This window comes from Erythrolamprus reginae, chromosome 3 (genome assembly GCF_031021105.1).
Source record: "Erythrolamprus reginae isolate rEryReg1 chromosome 3, rEryReg1.hap1, whole genome shotgun sequence".
NCBI classification, from domain to species: Eukaryota; Metazoa; Chordata; class Lepidosauria; order Squamata; family Dipsadidae; genus Erythrolamprus; species Erythrolamprus reginae.
Genome location: NC_091952.1, coordinates 201,592,331 through 201,609,825, shown reverse-complemented (window position 1 = coordinate 201,609,825; position 17,495 = coordinate 201,592,331). Strand labels below are relative to the sequence as shown.

Below are 17,495 nucleotides of genomic sequence, written 5' to 3'. Positions count from 1 at the left end.
TAATAATGATTTGAGGTGGTTAATAGTTGCAGTATTTATATTTTGGTGATCACGACACTTAATAATTTTCAAAGGAAGCTTTCGATCTACAAGTAGCTTGATTAGTTCAAAACAGTGCCTTATGTAGTTCAATACTCTAGTTCCAAGTGGTCTATACTTTAGGAATACAATGGATTTTGATGTAGTACATCTTCAGGTTCACTTTATACAAAACAGGCTTGTGCTCCCATTCTTGGATAATTGTGTGAGACAAAAAGATTTAGTACTGGGTACATAGTATGTATCCTGAATATGTCTCAGACAGAATGGCTACCTTCATGTTTAGTCAGTGCTAATATGAGAACCTTTTCATGAGGAGATACTAGAAATAGATCAACTATTTATTAACTTGAAGTTATACTAGGCCCAAAATACAAGCTTACCTTCTAAAACTTAAAATCTGGAAACATCCGTAGAGCCTGCAAAAGAAAGGCTGTAATCATGAATTTCTTAACATTTTTCCTTCTATTGAACTTTTTAAATGTCTGTCTGTCATCATTCTACAGAATTACAGTTAAAATGGAGGGAACTCCCATTCGCTATTCTTAAGGTTGGCTTAAATCTCAGTGACACTTATAATTCATATTTCCTAAGGGAGTCTCTCTTTATTGAGGCACACCTATTGATCTTAACTAAGGTTTGAACCACAGGAGTCGTCAGTTCATGAGTTGTTCTGGTCGGTCTTCATTCAGAAGAGATTGTCTACTGTCTGAATCTTAAGGTAATTGTTGTCTTTTTGTAACAGCAGCCATATATTTTGCAAGGCCTATGTGTATAGTTTAGGAGATGTTATGGCTGTCTTTGTAATTATGTAGCATTATATGAGCCTTGGAAAAGGCAATAGCTTTCTAACAAAGCTGCTTTTTTCTGTGTATAATAAAACTCCTTGCGAATATTATTGTGTTGTTTCCTGATATACTAAGCATCTACAGTCACCTTTGAGTAATGATTAGCTAGTCGAAGTTTAACTGTTAACTTATGTATTGGCTGTTCAAGTAATTACTAAGCTATTACATTAGTAATTGGTCAAAATAAAAATTCTGAGGCATCAAAATAGTGTAAACCTAATGTAGAAAGCATTAATTGATTAATCACTAGCATGGTACAGAATATGACAACAAAATAGTAGTACATCTAGCTATTTGAACAAGGGAGAAATGATATGTCTGCCCTGGTTTATATTTAGACTAATAAGCATATTATATGAATTGAATCAAGTGTACGATAAAAGGATTCATTACATTGGTCTACACATATATCATTAACAATGGGGAAATTGTCCCAGTAGCAATATTCTGGATAAGATATTTAAATGAACTACAGTAAAGGCTCTTGCATCTTTTAACTGGTTAGTATTAAATTCCAATTAGGATTAGAGGCTAGTTCGCCCATGCATTGTGGACAACAATCACACTACTCTTTTCAACACTCGATAAGGCTTGATGTCACCAATATGTACTCTACAGGATCATTTAGTTCTATCAAATCCCAAATCATACCTTTCTTTCCATCAGCAAAGGGGCATCTTGGAGACATACTAAAATTGCAGTTTTTTACATTGGACACATGCCAGTATAAAGGAAAATTGAACTGGTTCCTGTGTATATGGTTTTGTACCTTCACAGTATGACCAGGCTTCTGAAATTGGCAAAAAAGTAACCTAGCATACTTTTATCTGAAGTGATACAAACAGCATAATATATGCCAGTGTTTTTCGACTATGGCAACTCGAAGATGTGGACTTTGATTCCCAGAATTCCCCAGCCCACAAGTTAGGAGAGTTGAAGTCCATACATTTTAAAAATGCCAAGCTGAAAAATCACTGATTTTAGACACCACTGTGTTTTGAAAGTGTAATTACTCAAAATAATTGTGAAACATTATTTCTAATTTTTCAAATTCTAAACTAAAAAATGTACATCACTTACCTTTTAAACAAATAGAACAAGCAGACCAAAACCAAATTAAAAGATTGATTGCATAGTGGGGAAAAAAGCCTTAAAAGTATTTCGTTCATATGGACCAACAAAGAGTGCACTATATTAAGACCAACACTTCAAAGGTAATAAACATTACTGAATTTAATGAAAGAACATTATAAACATACTATAGACACAATTGCAGACAACTTCAGTTAAAATAAATGTGAGGTAGACTGACTAGTGAAGCTAAATTCACTGTGTTTTGGTTAAAACTTTTATACCAAGGACTGCTTCAAATCTGAGGAACTTCCTCTAGAGTAAGTAGCTCTGTGTAGGAGACAAGTTAAACAAGGAATTGTTGCCAAACAAGCTGCATGTGTGTTTGTTTGTGATGCGCGCGTGTGTGTATGTGTGTGTGTGTGCATATATATATATAGTGTATGTATATATATATATGTGTGTGTATTTATACACACACACACATACATACACACATATACATACACACACACACTCACAAACAATATATCACAATATATCACAAGTAGCAACAAACTCCATAACAAATGTGGCATGTACATCATTATCACACTGTTGATTTACAGATCACATATTTTATTTCTTAAAGTTTATCTCGGTAGGAAACTGGTCAAGTTAGAAGCAGTCCTAAGAAAGCAACATTCACTCACATAAAGCAACTGTATAAATTACAGAAATAGAATCTGAGTCATTTTTTTTTAAAAAATTACAGATTATATTCAGTATAACCTGAGACCAGGGGTGGGTTCCTCCCGATTCAGACCAGATCGCCTGAACTGGTAGTGATCCGCTAGTGACTTCACAATGATATCATGGATCCAGTTCGGTCAGTGCTGGTCCATGAACGCCGCCCTCTTTTGTTTGGAATTTTTTTTACTGTTTGGAAGTATTTTCCTCTGCTGCTGCTTGAAAAAGGCCCTTCCCGCCTGCCTCCATGTTTATACTTACTTTTATTCCTTCACCCAAAGCACAGCTGATCAGCTTTTCAGCTGTGTTTCGGGCTGATTATAGCTGCTGAGCATGCGCAGAAGCAGAATTGCACGAAGGGACATGCAAAACGTCACAATGCGAATGGTGGCGAAGGTAAGTGGAACCCACCCCTGCCTGAGACTTGTCAATTATTTATATTTAACAAACTCACAGGTAAAATAATGCTGGCCTTTTAATACATTCATATCATTACCTTGCTACAAGGCTTGTAAATGAAATAATATCATAACATTTGATATCTTGCTCTGATCTCATGTCTCACTTATCACATTCAGAATTTATTTCACTATTACAGATAATTTAACAGTGAGGTTGTGAAGACATTTACTGAAGAGGTTTCAAGGAACATTTAACCAAAACTCTTCTGTCTTTGCTTCCGTGAAACTATGTTGAACTTTCAATTGTTCTTGTCAAATTTAGAAAATGTCTTGTAAGATCTTTTCACACAATCACACAAAACATTGCTTAGTAATTAGAGAGAATAGAGTTTTTATACATCAATGATAAACAAACAAAATATATTCCCGCACAATTTGTTCAACAGGGAGTGCACTAGTAAATTCTAAGCAAAAACTACACAATTTGGATAGCATTTGAGTTAAACACTTCACTGTGATTATAACTCAACAGTAGTAAAAACCATGGTGCATCAAAAAAATAAGAACCTGCTACTCAGGAAATACATTTTCTTATGTATAAAAACATAGTGTTTGCTCAGATATTGTAACCACTTACATTCTCCTTCAAATATGGCCCTAAACCCCGATTGTGTGAAAAGACCCTTTATCTGTAAATTCTCAGCTTCTATTTTTATACCTCTTTAACAAGGGTCAAAGCACCTGGAATTTTAAGAACATAGTGCAAACTTCAAATATATAAAGAAGGTTTCAAAAGCTTTCTATCTGCAAAATTTGCAATAAAATGGCAACTCTTTGGAAACATTTACAAATCATGTTCAGCCTCATAAAACTACAATGAAACTTAGATTATCTGACAACCCATACTTGTAACTTTTATGTAAATTTCTATTCCCAAAATGTAAAGGTACTTATTAAAGTATAAGGCAAATGTTATAAGGGTACCAAAAAAAGAATATACTAAAGTAAACAATTGTTCATTTGAAATATGCTACATTATGTAAAAGTACAATAAAAACAATAGATTTGAAAAACCATTACTTCCCTTTCAACTTCAATATATTATGCTTTTCATTATTTGTAAACAGCTCTTTCACAAGGTTAAAAAAAAAAGTTGCATGATTAACACTGTTCTAAATGCAGTTTGGGCAGGTGCTTCATTGAGAGTTGCAGGTTATTATCCTTTGTATTTAAACAGCCCCAAACAAATCAATATTCGTTTTCACCATCTTATGAAATAGGCTGTACAATTTTAAATATCTGTGCAAGAAATGTAAGATTTGTGTCCAAAAGAAGAACTACAGTAAAGGATAATGTAAAAGAAATTGAAAACTGACTAACAAGCAGGAAATAAAAGGGAATTCTCTATATATACGTAGTCCTCAACTTACAGCAGTTCGTTTAGTGACTATTCAAAGTTATAACAGCACTGAAAGAGTGACTTATGTCGGTTTTTCACAATTACAAATGTTGCAGCCTCCCCATGATCGTGTGATCAAAATTCAGATGCTAGTTGAACTGGTTCATATTTATGATGGTTGCAATGTCCCAGGGTGATGTAATCACCTTTTGCAACCTTCTGACACACAACGTCAATGGGAAGCTAGATTTACTTAACAACCAGATTACTAACTTTTCAACGGCAGTGATTTCACTTAACAACAGAGATCATTTTTTTAAAAGCTCAGTTAACGACAGAAATTTTGGGCTCAATTGCGGTTGTAAGTCAAGGACTACCTGTATTCAGAGGTGGGCTGCTAAGGTGGAACGGTGATGTGTGCTCGCCTGTGCGGCTCTGAGTGCTAACGGAGTCCAGCGCAATTCTGCTACTGCGCCCCTGCGTGTCCGTGTGCAATTTCGCTCCCTGCCCAGGTGAAATAGCAGAATTGCACCAGACTCTGCTAGAATTCAGAGCCACGAGAGCGAACATGCATCCCTTGGCTCCCCTGCATGTCCATGTGCGATTTCACTCCCTGCCCAGGTGCAGTAGCAGAATTGCGCCAGACTGCGCTAGCACTCAGAGCCGCGGGGAAGAGCACACCTTAGCAGCCCACCCCTGCCTGTATTGTTGACTGCCGTATGAAGACCTGATTGTACTAGACTCATTTTTAACACTCGGCATATTTCACAGCACAAAGTGCTGGTGCAAAGAACCTCACTTACACAACTTAACGGCTACTTAAAATTTAACACATCATCTCTTTCTCTCTAATTCGAACAAAAAACGTACAGGCTTGATCCAGTCAAGCACATACATGGCTATATTTGCATATGAAGGAGAGTTGTGCTCAGCTCAGGAAAGCTCCAGTTCTCCCATTGCCCACCAAAGTACAGACATGTGCAAGCAGTGCAAGAGGCATTTGCAGCAAGAGATGCTCTGGACCTACCTCCCGTTTTCTCTAACTCTGTGCCATCTAAAATCCCTTGAGCTTTGGAGCAGAAGCATGATGCCAAGGTGCCAGATCCAGACAGGACTACTGCCCCGTTACGGTGCCTCCATTTGGCCATTTGCTCACACTGGCAAGAAGGGGGAAACAGAGCTTGTATGAGCCCCGCTGGGCCAGTGTTCAACTGCTTCAAACCCTACAGACTGGCCCACTTTTCTAGGTGTGTTTTAGATTGTTGCTGGTCCCAATTTAGTGGAAAATGACTCTCAAAGGACTTTTATAATTTAGTTACACAATAAAGTACTAAGCCCTGTTTTTTTCCTGTTTTATGCTCAGTCCCTTCATCACAGAATAGTAAAATGCTCTTCATAAAGAAAAAAAAACCTAACATTTTTTTCTATCCCCAGCACTTGAGAAAGCTGAAGCATATGTGAGGCATCCACTGCAGAAACAATTCCAGGAATTTCAGCTATGCAAGAAACAAGGTTATTTAGCCATTTCAAAACAACATAACCATAACACTGAGGACAGAAATCATTGGTGGAGCTTAAATTACACTGAGGAAACAATATGCAAAAGCTATCTATTTAGGCTGGCTGAACAGATACTTTTCAAACCATGGTCAGCGATGACCTGAGTGCAAAAAGCAGGTTTGTACGCAGCCTCTCCTTTGGGATCCAGTTCCGTACATATTGTCGAAGGGGGAAAAAAAGAAGTCACCTACACAGATTCTCTCTTCACAAAGGATCTCTGGAGATTTAAATCGCGACACCTCCAAGCTGCATCTTTATATCAATGCCTGCCGTACATTCACTGATTTGTTCAGGCTTTTGAAGTAAACGTTTCAACTTTTGTGGAAACTTTGCCAAAACAGTTTCAATACATACATACAAAAAAAAAAAATTACAAACCTTCACCTAACACTGCACAGAAAGTGAATAAAAATTATTGTTTCAAACACAAATATCTGTGTTTTGCAGTTTTAAACCCCTGAGTTTAGTCCGTACCAAAAGTACAGATATGACGAGAAATGGACAGCATTCCTCAGGACATCTCCAGACGTGGCCCCTTGCCTTGGATGTGTCTCATGTAGCTCCAGCTGGCAGAGGGCCAAAAGTAGTTTCACCCCCCCTTTCAAAAGATTTCTCCATATCTTAGTCACAGTGGTTATATCGTCTTCTAAATCAGTGACCCAGAAGTAATTCACTTTAATGCTTTTTCAATCATAAAATAAGAGAGAAAACTTCTAAAACTGGGCCTGGATTTGGGGAAATCCTTAAAACAGCGATTGAACACAAGTCTTGGGCTGCACTTTGCAGTGATTGTACATTGACCGAAATCGGGTAAAAAGATATCATTCAGCTCATCGGGTCCTCCTGTATCCTGTGCTTTGGACTGAAGCTTATACATGGCGCCCGGTTAGAAAATAGAGCGGCTTGTCATCGGAGCTGTTAGCAGTTTGGAATTCATCTCTCAGACGGAACTGCCACTCATCTTCCAGCTCTAAACGCACAATGGTTTGACGCAAGGAGCTCCTGTCTTGGCATATCACACACAGTGTCGCACCTAAAGTTAAAAGATGAAATTAAATAGCAGACAACTTATATCACAATTTAAGAACATAAGAAGAGCCATGCTGAATCAGGCCAAAGCCCATCGAGTCCAGCATTCTCTGTCCCACAGTGGCCCACCAATTGTCCATGGGGATCTTGAGCAGAAAGAGAAGGCAAGACCCTCCCTTTCCCCTGACCCCCAACAAATGGTACTCAAGGGAATCCTGCCTGCCTGAACCAACATAGAGGCGACATATGGACATCTGTTTCAATAACCACCGATATACTTGGCATCCATGAATCTGTCTAATCCTGCCTTGAAACTATCAAGGCTGACAGCTGTCACGACCTATTCTGGGAGTGAGTTCCATAAACCAACGACCCTCTGGGTGAAGAAATATTTCCCTTTATTTGTCCTTGCTTTCTTACCTATGAGCTTTAGGGAGTGCCCCCTTGTCGCAGTCTTGTGTGATAGAGAAAAGGATTTTTCTCTAGCCACCTTTTCTATCCCATACATGATTTTATACACTTCGATCAAGTCACCCCTTAAACGCCATCTTTCAAGGCAGAAGAGACCAAGGCGTTGCAACCCGGTTTCATAAGTTGCTCCATTCCCTTGATCATACTTGTTGCCCTTTTTTGCACCTTTTCCAGTTCCATTATATCCTTCTTGAGGTGAGGTGACCAGAACTGTACACAGTACTCCAAGTGTGGTCTCACCAATTTAATTTAGAATCACTCCCCCCCGGAGATTCACACTGTCCCCACCCTCCTAGCCTTTCGTAAGGCCTTGAAGACACACCTCGGCCAACAGGCCTGGGGACACTGAATTTTAACATCTATCCCGGCCCATGACTGACCCTATTATGTATGTTTGGTTGAATGCGGATGATTGCTTTCTAAATATATTGGGTTTTTAGAATAGGATTTGTTTAGATCTTTATATGTTTTTTTAGGATTGATGGTTTTAAAACCGTTAGATTTCTTGCACATTTATCTTTTGTTCTGTTGTGAGCCGTCCTGAGTATCAGGAGAAGGACGGCATAGAAATCTAATTAATAAATTAATGAATGAATGAATTAATTAATTAATGAATTAATAAATTAATAAATTAACTTCAGCAACATTTATCTCCTGCGATTGCTTGGAAACATTATTGTTTCCAAGTAATAGAGAGCAATCCCAGACGATAAACAAATCTTAAAAATAAAAAAATTACAGGAAAGAATAATAGCAAAAAAAAAAAAAAAAAATCCCACCAGTAAAGAATTAAAAAAAACAACAGTAAAGAATAACAACAAGAGCCCTGGTGGCGCCATGGTCAGAATGCAGCATTTGACATTAATGCGGTACTGACCATCTGACCATTACAGAATGCAGGAATTTGATCCTGGCCGGGTCAAGATTGACTCATATTTCCAAGATGATTAAAATGAGGAGCCAAATTGTTGTGGGCAATATGCTGACATAAATTGTCCAGAAAGACTGTAAAGTACTATATGTCGGTATAAATGTCTTCAAATTATGACTCAGATCATCACATAAATTTCAAAGTATACAAAGTACTTGCCTAATTTTCCGACCTAAAAAACCATATAAATAGAGATATATTAATACGTTACAGATTTTATTAAATCTATAGCATTAGGTTTTTTTATTATATGCTTATTTTTGGAATCTGGATGAAAACAATGTATAATATGTTAAAATATACCAAAGTTGTTGTTATTATTATTATTATTATTATTATTAGTAGTAGTAGTAGTAGTAGTAGTTAGTAGTAGTAGCAGTAGTAGTAGTAGTAGTAATTAGATTTGTATGCCGCCCCTCTCCGAAGACTCGGGGCAGCTCACAGAATAGATACAAACATAAGCAGGTAGCACAAGTCTAATAATTTAAAATACAACTAAAAACCCTAATGTAATAAGCAATCATACAATTATACAAAAATACAAAATGCAAGGTAGAATCTCTGCACAACTAATCTTTTACATGGAATTAAAAGTTTGACCTCACCTTTTATCATTCACTGAAAAAAAATGGAGCCAACCGACAGCCTATCACCGTGATGGTTAACCTTTTCTGGACTGAGTGCCCGAACCACGGGCATGCATGTGTGAATGCGTGCATGCACGGAAGAACCCCCTCAAATGCAATGCGTGCATGGTCCCCTGCATATCTCCTACCCCCTCATGCCCCCTGTCGCCCTGTCCATGGGCTTGCAGTCCCCACATGTGCCCCATCTCCCAATGCCTGCACACAGCTTCTGCATGCGCCCCATTCCCCAAGGTGTGCATATGCCCCGCCCCCTGCATGCGCCCCACCCCCATGCGTGCATGGCATAGACCCGAAGGACGGCTGAAAGCACACGTGCAGGCATTGGGGGAGCCGAGCTGGGGCGACAGCTCCATCACCCAGAAGGGATGTTGTGTGCCACCTCTGGCATGCATGCCATAGGTTCATCATCACAGGCCTATCACCTTTATTAATAAACTTTGTCAAATAAGGGTTGTTACATCGCACCGCATATAATGGCACTGTCTGTTCAGTCTATCCTTGTTAGGGAACAGCCATCCAGTTCTATACGGAAATCACATTACCTTTTAGGAATTTGAACCTTTTGAGAAAGTCCGGTCCAACGAAGGAGTCACAAAGGTAGAGAAGAAGACCACTGAAAAACACCCCTTCGCAGTTTACATTAACTGAATGTGGCCGTGAACTTACATAGCAAAGAGCTACCTATACAAGAAACGGGAACAGATACATACATTTAAGTCTTCTTTCCTTCAAATGTTCTTATCTCAACATGAACATAAATATCTTATCAAATTAGCTTTAACAATCCAGGGTAAATTCCAAACAAATTTGTGTTTAGAATGTAGATTATCCTTGTAATAAATCACAACTGTTTCCAAAATAGACAAAGTGAGTTTAAGAAAATTAGGGCAAAAGTTGTTTAAACGGTTAAAAAGAGATGGGAAGTATCTACAATATGCTGAATTAGATTGTCTATCCAAACATTTTTAAAAGGTGAATGGTTCTCAACACCCAAAATATTGATAAAGCAATTATAAAGAGTAATATCAGTGCTTTAGCTTGACCAATAAAAGATAAACATCTTAAGACTTGCCACATTCATTCCTTTCTAAGAAAAGACTTTATTTCTACTGAGCTGTAAAATACAAAGTTTCTGAACACATACCTGAGGCCCAATATTCAAATAGCAATCAACAGCTAAGACAGGGTTTTTAAAGTTGTAGATGGCCTTTGGGAAAAGCTTGTAAGTGGCATATTGAAGGAACTTCTCTAAAAGGAATTGAGCTGGAGCTGCCAAGAGGGTGTGCTCGCTGTCTGGAGCACAAACATACTGAAGAGGTATTAGTGGAGTCAAACTTTCAGAGACCTAGACAGGAAAACAATGCATCCACATGAAATATACTGAGAATATTTAGGCAGTTCAGGGTACAATTAGCATTTAATTATCAGTTTAAAATGTTGGACGGAGTGGGGAAAAATGGAGCTAAACTTGAACAGGTCTTGGCACACTATCCCTCTCTAGATCTTCTCTTGTGGTAGTGGTTGTGTATGACAGATAGGTAGATGACTGGGGAGGGAGAGAGAAAGAGAGAGAGGTGACAGATAGACAGACAGGCGTACGGATGGATGGATGGATGGATGGTAGACAGACAGACAGACAGACAGACATAGGGATGGATGGATGGATAGAGAGAGAGAGAGAGAGACAGATGCAGACAGACAGACATAGAGATAGATGGATGGATGATAGGTAGATAGGTAGGTAGATAGATGGATGGATGGATAGAGAGAGAGAGAGGAGAGAGAGAGAGCTAGGTAGGTAGGTAGGTAGGTAGACAGACATGGATGGATGGGTGATAGATAGATAGATTATAGGTAGGTAGGTAGGTAGGTAGGTGGATGGATGGATGAATGGATGGATGGATGAATAATAGGTAGGCAGGCAGGCAGGCAGGTAGATAGAGAGAGACACAGACAGACAGACAGATAGATGATAGAAGATAGATAAATAAATCTGGAAGTGCCATCCAGCAACAGTTTCAACACAAATCAATGATGCTGGACAGACAGCACTTCCTATACAGGAAGAGAGCCAATTTGGTCTAACGATGAAGGTACCAGGCTACAAACCGGAAGGCAATGACTTAAAGTTCCACCTTAGGCATGAAAGCTGACTGGGTGACTGAACCAATCATTCTCTCCCAGCCCCCGTCTGCCTCACAAGGTGGTTATGAGGAAAATAAAAGGAAAGAGTATTAGGTTAAGTCTGCCATGTTATTTGTAAAAATAATAAAGTTGGGAAATAACCAAAAAGCAAACAAACAAACAAGGGGGAAACCATTAAGAAAGAATTAAAATATTCCTATAACAAACGTTCATATTTATACAGGGACTGTGTAATGATGTTAAGTCATTGTGTAATGATAAGGAAACAAACAATTCCCTTTAGGAAGAGTTTTAGGAGGAGTGTTCAAAGCATTTCATATCTGAAGCATTTCCACCTTTCACATTTACAGTAAATTGTTCCTAACATACTTAGGTATGAACATAAAACATTTGTGTCAAAATCAAAGGCCTTGTCAAGCATGAAAAATTTCTGAAATAATCACAGCTATATATTGCAGCAACCTCTTTTGAACTCAAAACTATTTCAAATTCAAAATGGTTTATAACCACGAAGGGAGGGTTTTTAGGTGATATTGTCATTATTATTTTTTAAAGCAGCCTTTATTCTAGGCCTGATCCTGCACTACGCTACAACTAGATAGAGCCGGGGTGGCGCAGCAGGTAGAGTGCTGTACTGCAGGCCACTGAAGCTGACTGTAGATCTGTAGGTCAGCTGTTCAAATCTCATCACCGGCTCAAGGTTGACTCAACCTTCCATCCTTTTGAGGTGGGTAAAATGACCTGAATTGTAAGGGCAATATGCTGGCTCTGTTAAAAAGTGCTATTGCTAACATGTTGTAAGCCGCCCTGAGTCTAAGGAGAAGGGCGGCATAAAAATCGAATGAATGAATGAATGAATAAACAAATAAACAAATAAACTAACTAACTAACTAACTAACTAACTAACTAACTAACTAACTAACTAACTAACTAAACTATCTAACTTGCTGGAAGCATTCACTGAAACCAGTCAGGAAGCAAGCAGCACATTTGGCAGCTGCAGAAGGAAAAGTATCTATCAAATATGTTTATTTGTTTACTGATCCATTGATCAGCCAATTTGAACAGCTGGATGATCATCAAGAAAGAAATTGAAGGCCAAGAGCACAGAGCCAGAGTTGCCAAACAGGGCGGATCCTTGGGAAGGAAGTGCCCCTACCGCTAGTGAAGCCCCACCCTAGCTCTGCGGATAAAAGGAGGCGAGCAGAGACGAATCAATGTGGCAGACAATTATTCATCTTCCAGGTGGATGGACTTGTTGGCCTGAGGTGAGAAAGGCACTTTTTGCCAGGGTTGCCAGCACGCTTAGTTAAAGGAATCTCTGAGGGTTTGTCATGTTTGAGGAGCTGGGCAGTAGTGAGTTGCTACCGGTACGGTAGGGGATGGCGCCCCGGCAGCGAGCACCAGACTGCACAATTTGCGTGCAGCTGCTACAATGCCTGTCCTATGGGCATTGCCATCTTTTTTTCTTCAATTTTTCATATTTTTGCTTTGTGTGCATGTGCAGAAGCAAAATCTCGTGAGGGGGCGTGAGTGAGATTTCGGCAAATTTTTTGCTTCCGTGCATGCGCGGAAGCAAAACATTTGTCGAAATTTCACATGTGCTTGCATCCGGGACCGACTTCTGCCACACGAATCCCAGCGACCGGTTAGGTCCCACAGAGTTGGCCTTCTCCGGGTCCCGTCGACTAAGCAATGTCGTTTGGCGGGACCCAGGGGAAGAGCCTTCTCTGTGGTGGCCCTGACCCTCTGGAACCAGCTCCCCCCAGATATCAGAGTTGCCCCCACCCTCCTTGCCTTTCGCAAGCTCCTTAAAACCCACCTCTGTCGTCAGGCATGGGGGAATTGAAATTTCCCTTCCCCTAGGCTTATAGAATTTATACATGGTATGCTTGTATGTATGAGTGGTTCGTTAAATTGGGTTTTTTTAGATTGTTTTTAATATTAGATTTGTTTACATTGTCTTTTTATATTGTTGTTAGCCACCCCGAGTCTTCGGAGAGGGGCGGCATACAAATCTAATGAGTAATAATAATAATAATAATAATAATAATCATCATCATCATCATCATCATAATCATAATAATCCCCTCGCAAGATATCAAGATGTTTTTGCTTCCTGTGCATGCGCGGAAGCAAAAACACTCTGGGCCGCACACGAATAGCGCACACGCACGCAAGAGAACCAAAGTTATGCATGCAACGCACCAGTATTTATTTATTTTATTTATTATTTGGATTTGTATGCCGCCCCTCTCCGAAGACTCGGGGCGGCTCACAACAAATAGTACAAATCATAAATAATCCACTCAATTAAAATATTAAAGCTTATAGCAGCGGTAATGGCAGTCCGTCCCTGGAGCTGGGTCACAACAGGACTGCCAGCCCTGGCCTAGACAGATCAATGATTTGTCCCTCAGAAACCTGCCCTATGTCTATGACTTCATAAAGAAATGGAAGTGGGGAGAAGAGAGGGTTATACGATAAGAACTTTTTTCTACTCACCATGATTTTCGGTTTAATCTCAAAATCTTTCTGACTGCCAACCTGGATATATTTTTTCATAAGACTGAAGTTGTTGAAACAACAGATAAGCAAGCCACTGCTGTTTGTTCTCAGATTAAAATCTACATCTTCACAGAAATACCTAAGCAAATGAACATAGATTTACATATGGTTATATAATCTGAGGCTTTCCAAATAAGTTGATGCTACAGTTCCTAGAATTTCTCTTTGATATTTCATACGCTCATCGCGTCTTGATAGAGCTGAAATCTTAGATGGAAATCATAGGCTTAAAAAGCTAATTAGGACTTCTAGATTAGAATTTTACAATATAAAATCACAAGAAAAGGCTGTATATGTACAAATATTTTACAGTTAATGCTCCATGTAATTTACACATTAAGACACAGTCATTTGCTTAGAGGTTTCACTTACATTGCCTCCCAAATAAAACACTTAAAATATTGCTAGCCCAAAGTTACTTCTTCCTACCAGATAGCCCCCGGGAAGACAAGTAAATTTCCTTGGTCCCAATTCTGAAATGAGTTTCAAATGAGTTTCAAAATGAGTTTCAAATTAGAAAATGAATGAAAATAATAATAATAAATAATAATAATAATAATAATAATAATAATAATTTATTAGACTTGTATGCCGCCCCTCTCCGAAGACTCGGAGAAGCTCACAACAACAATGGAACAATACAGATACAAATCTAATAATTAAAAACTGTAAATAAAACCCATTATCTTAAAAACAATCAATACTACACAATCATAACCACACATAACTTTCAATGGTCAGAGGGGGGGATACACTAGTTATCCCATGCCTGGCAACATAGATAGGTCTTAAGGCTCTTACGGAAGGCAAGGAGGGTGGGGCCAGTTTGAATCTCCAAAGGGAGCTTATTCCAGAGGGCCGGGACCACCAGAGAAAGCTCTTCCCCTAGGCCCTGCCAGGTGACATTGCCTGGTCGACGGGACCTGGAGAAGGCCAACTCTGTGGGACTTAATTGGCCGCTGGGATTTATGCGGCAGAAGACGGTCCCATAAGTATTCTGGTCCGATGCCATGTAGGGCTTTGTAGGTCATCACCAACACTTTGAATTGTGTCCGGAAACTAATCAGCAAACAATGCAGGCCACGGAGTGTTGACGAAACATGGGCATATCTAATATTCATGGATGAAAGTGTTTGGCTAAAAGACAATTTTCTCCGATGCTTGAATTCTGTCTCATACAATGTCCCAGCTGGCAAAGAGGGAAGGTATCAATTAGCAGCAGACAGAAAAATATATTTCCTTCTCCTCCTCCCTGCACCCCTTACTAGTATTAATTTACCAGATTACCTCCGGGCCCACCTTCTCCCGCATGAGTGCCAGCGACCGGTTAGGTCCCACACAGTCAGCCTTCTCCAGGTCCCATCAACTAGACAATGTCGTTTGGCGGGACCTAGGGGAAGAGCTTTCTCTGTGGGGGGCCCAGCCCTGTGGAATCAGCTCCCCCCAGAGATTCACACAGTCCCCCCCCTCCTTGTCTTTCGTAAAAGTTTAAAGATCTATCTGTGGCGCCAGGCTTGGGGCCATTAGACCCTAGCCCCCTGGCCGATGAGTGTAGTATGTCTCACTGTGTAAATGGGAATGAATGATTTTAAATGTTATTAGAGCTTTTAAAGTTTTTTAGCTATATTAATTGGATTTTTTAGATATGTATATTGTGTTCGGAAACTTCAGATCGTGCAGAATGCAGCTGCGAGAGCAATCATGGGCTTTCCCAAATATGCCCATGTTACACCAACACTCTGCAGTCTGCATTTGTTCCGGTCACAATTCAAAGTGTTGGTTATGACCTATAAAGCCCTTCATGGCACCGGACCAGATTATCTCAGGGACTGCCTTCTGCTGCACGAATCCCAGCAACCAGTTAGGTCCCACAGAGTGGGCCTTCTCCGGGTCTCGTCAACTAAACAATGCCGCTTGGTGGGACCCTGTGGCGGCCCTGGCCCTCTGGAACCAACTCCCCCCAGAGATTAGAATTGCCTCCACCCTCCTTGCCTTTCGTAAGCTCCTTAAAACCCACCTCTGCCGCCAGGCATGGGGGAATTGAGATGCTCTTTCCCCTGGGCCTTTACAATTTCATGTGTGGTATGTCTGTATGTATGTTTGGTTTTTTTATATTAATGGGTTTTTAAATCATTTTTAGTATTTATTGGATTATTATTGTACATTGTTTTATTACTGTTGTTAGCTGCCCCGAGTCTTCGGAGAGGGGCGGCATACAAATCCAATCAATCGATCAATCAACCAACCAACCAACCAACAAACAAACAAACAAACAAACAAACAAATAAAATATTGTTTTGATATGTTGTGAGCCGACCTGAGTCCTCAGAGAGGGGCGGTATACAAATCAAATCAATCAATCAATCTATCAATCAATCGATAATTTAATCTGATGAAATGAAATGATGATCATCATCTCACAGGTAAAATAAGATGTTCTTGCACCTGAGTTCTCTACAAAGTGCTCAAGAGGAACGGAGGCAAACCTTCTGCCCTTCATCGTCCAATGCTCTTTCCAGCAGACTTCTACCTCCTACTTTACCATGTTCCAAATAACTATTAAAGAAAAATGGCACGTAGGAACTTTTCTCATTGACCTTTTTCAGGAGAGCAAATGAAAGCAAGGACAAGGAGGGAAAACATATGAAGACATCCAATCTGGCACCATATTTGACTTGCATGCATTTTCACCCACCTGTTCAGATCATATTGCACATTTTGGGTCAGGTCTATGTTGAGCAGTAGAAAATCATGTATGTGGCATCTTGAAAAAGGGACTTTGGGTGCTCTAGAATTCAACTTGCTGTTCCATTTCTGGATGCCCAATATTGCGTAATGAACAATTTTGGGTGTGGCTTCAATATGTTGTAGAACAGTCTTTAGAGATACGTTTTTACTGGTTGTTCCCTGATCCGTACACTGACTACTGAAAGCCAAAAAACCATGAGTAGATTAAAACACAGTGATATGTTCAACACATACATGAAGATAATGTGCTTAGGAAAAAACATTGAAAATGTCACAACGAATGCAACATTCTCTTTGGATCACTATGAACCAGATTTAAGCTGACATTCTACAGTCTTTTAGTCTTTTAAGCTAATCAGGAAGTGGCTATTTTTATGAAGATACTAGTCCAGGATGCACTCTAACCACTGCACTGAGCAGTGGTTAGAGTCAGGCAAGGGTTCCTTGTCGCCGGCCTTACCAGTATGGTTGTGCATGCAGATTCCGGTGACTGATGGGCACACGCACACTCGTGTAAGATTTAGCTTCTTGGCAAGCACGTAAAATGAAATCTTGCGTGAGAATGCTCGTGCACATGAAATTTTGCCGATTGTTGGCAATTTCTTTGCTTCTGTGCATGCAAAAAAAATGGCAAAATCTCTGCACATGAGATTTTGCTGTCTATTATGCGCAGAAGCCAAATCTCACATGGACGTGCGTGCATGCCTGCCATTCAGCTGAAGCTGCACACACAGCTCCATTTTCCCTACTGGAGCTATAGAGTGGCCTGTCCCCAGGGATGGGCAGCAGGCAGGATGGGGTGGAATGCAGTTCCACCGGCGGAAATCAAGCTGAATGCGCAGCTCCAGTTGACCAGTGGCAGTCACTTCCTGAATTACAGGTCTCCGCTTGGCTCTCCTATTTTTCCCT

The 17,495-nt window shown here is 39.9% G+C and overlaps 1 protein-coding gene across 9 annotated transcripts in view; it reads right to left on the bottom strand.

The window, feature by feature from the left end:
• Positions 1–2,100: 2,100 nt before the first annotated feature.
• GREB1L (GREB1 like retinoic acid receptor coactivator) overlaps positions 2,101–17,495 on the bottom strand; it is a 211,239-nt gene continuing 195,844 nt past the window's right edge. For 6 of the 9 annotated variants that reach the window (XM_070747610.1, XM_070747613.1, XM_070747606.1 and 3 more), the window contains 5 exons: positions 16,534–16,764; positions 13,776–13,917; positions 10,270–10,470; positions 9,668–9,806; positions 2,101–7,080 (listed from right to left, as the gene is read on the bottom strand). In XM_070747610.1, the coding sequence (XP_070603711.1) occupies positions 6,917–7,080; positions 9,668–9,806; positions 10,270–10,470; positions 13,776–13,917; positions 16,534–16,764 (877 nt within the window). In that variant the 3' untranslated portion in view covers positions 2,101–6,916. The remainder of the gene's footprint in view (positions 7,081–9,667; positions 9,807–10,269; positions 10,471–13,775; positions 13,918–16,533; positions 16,765–17,495) is intronic. The other 3 variants (XM_070747615.1, XM_070747608.1, XM_070747611.1) reach the window with 1 other exon arrangement.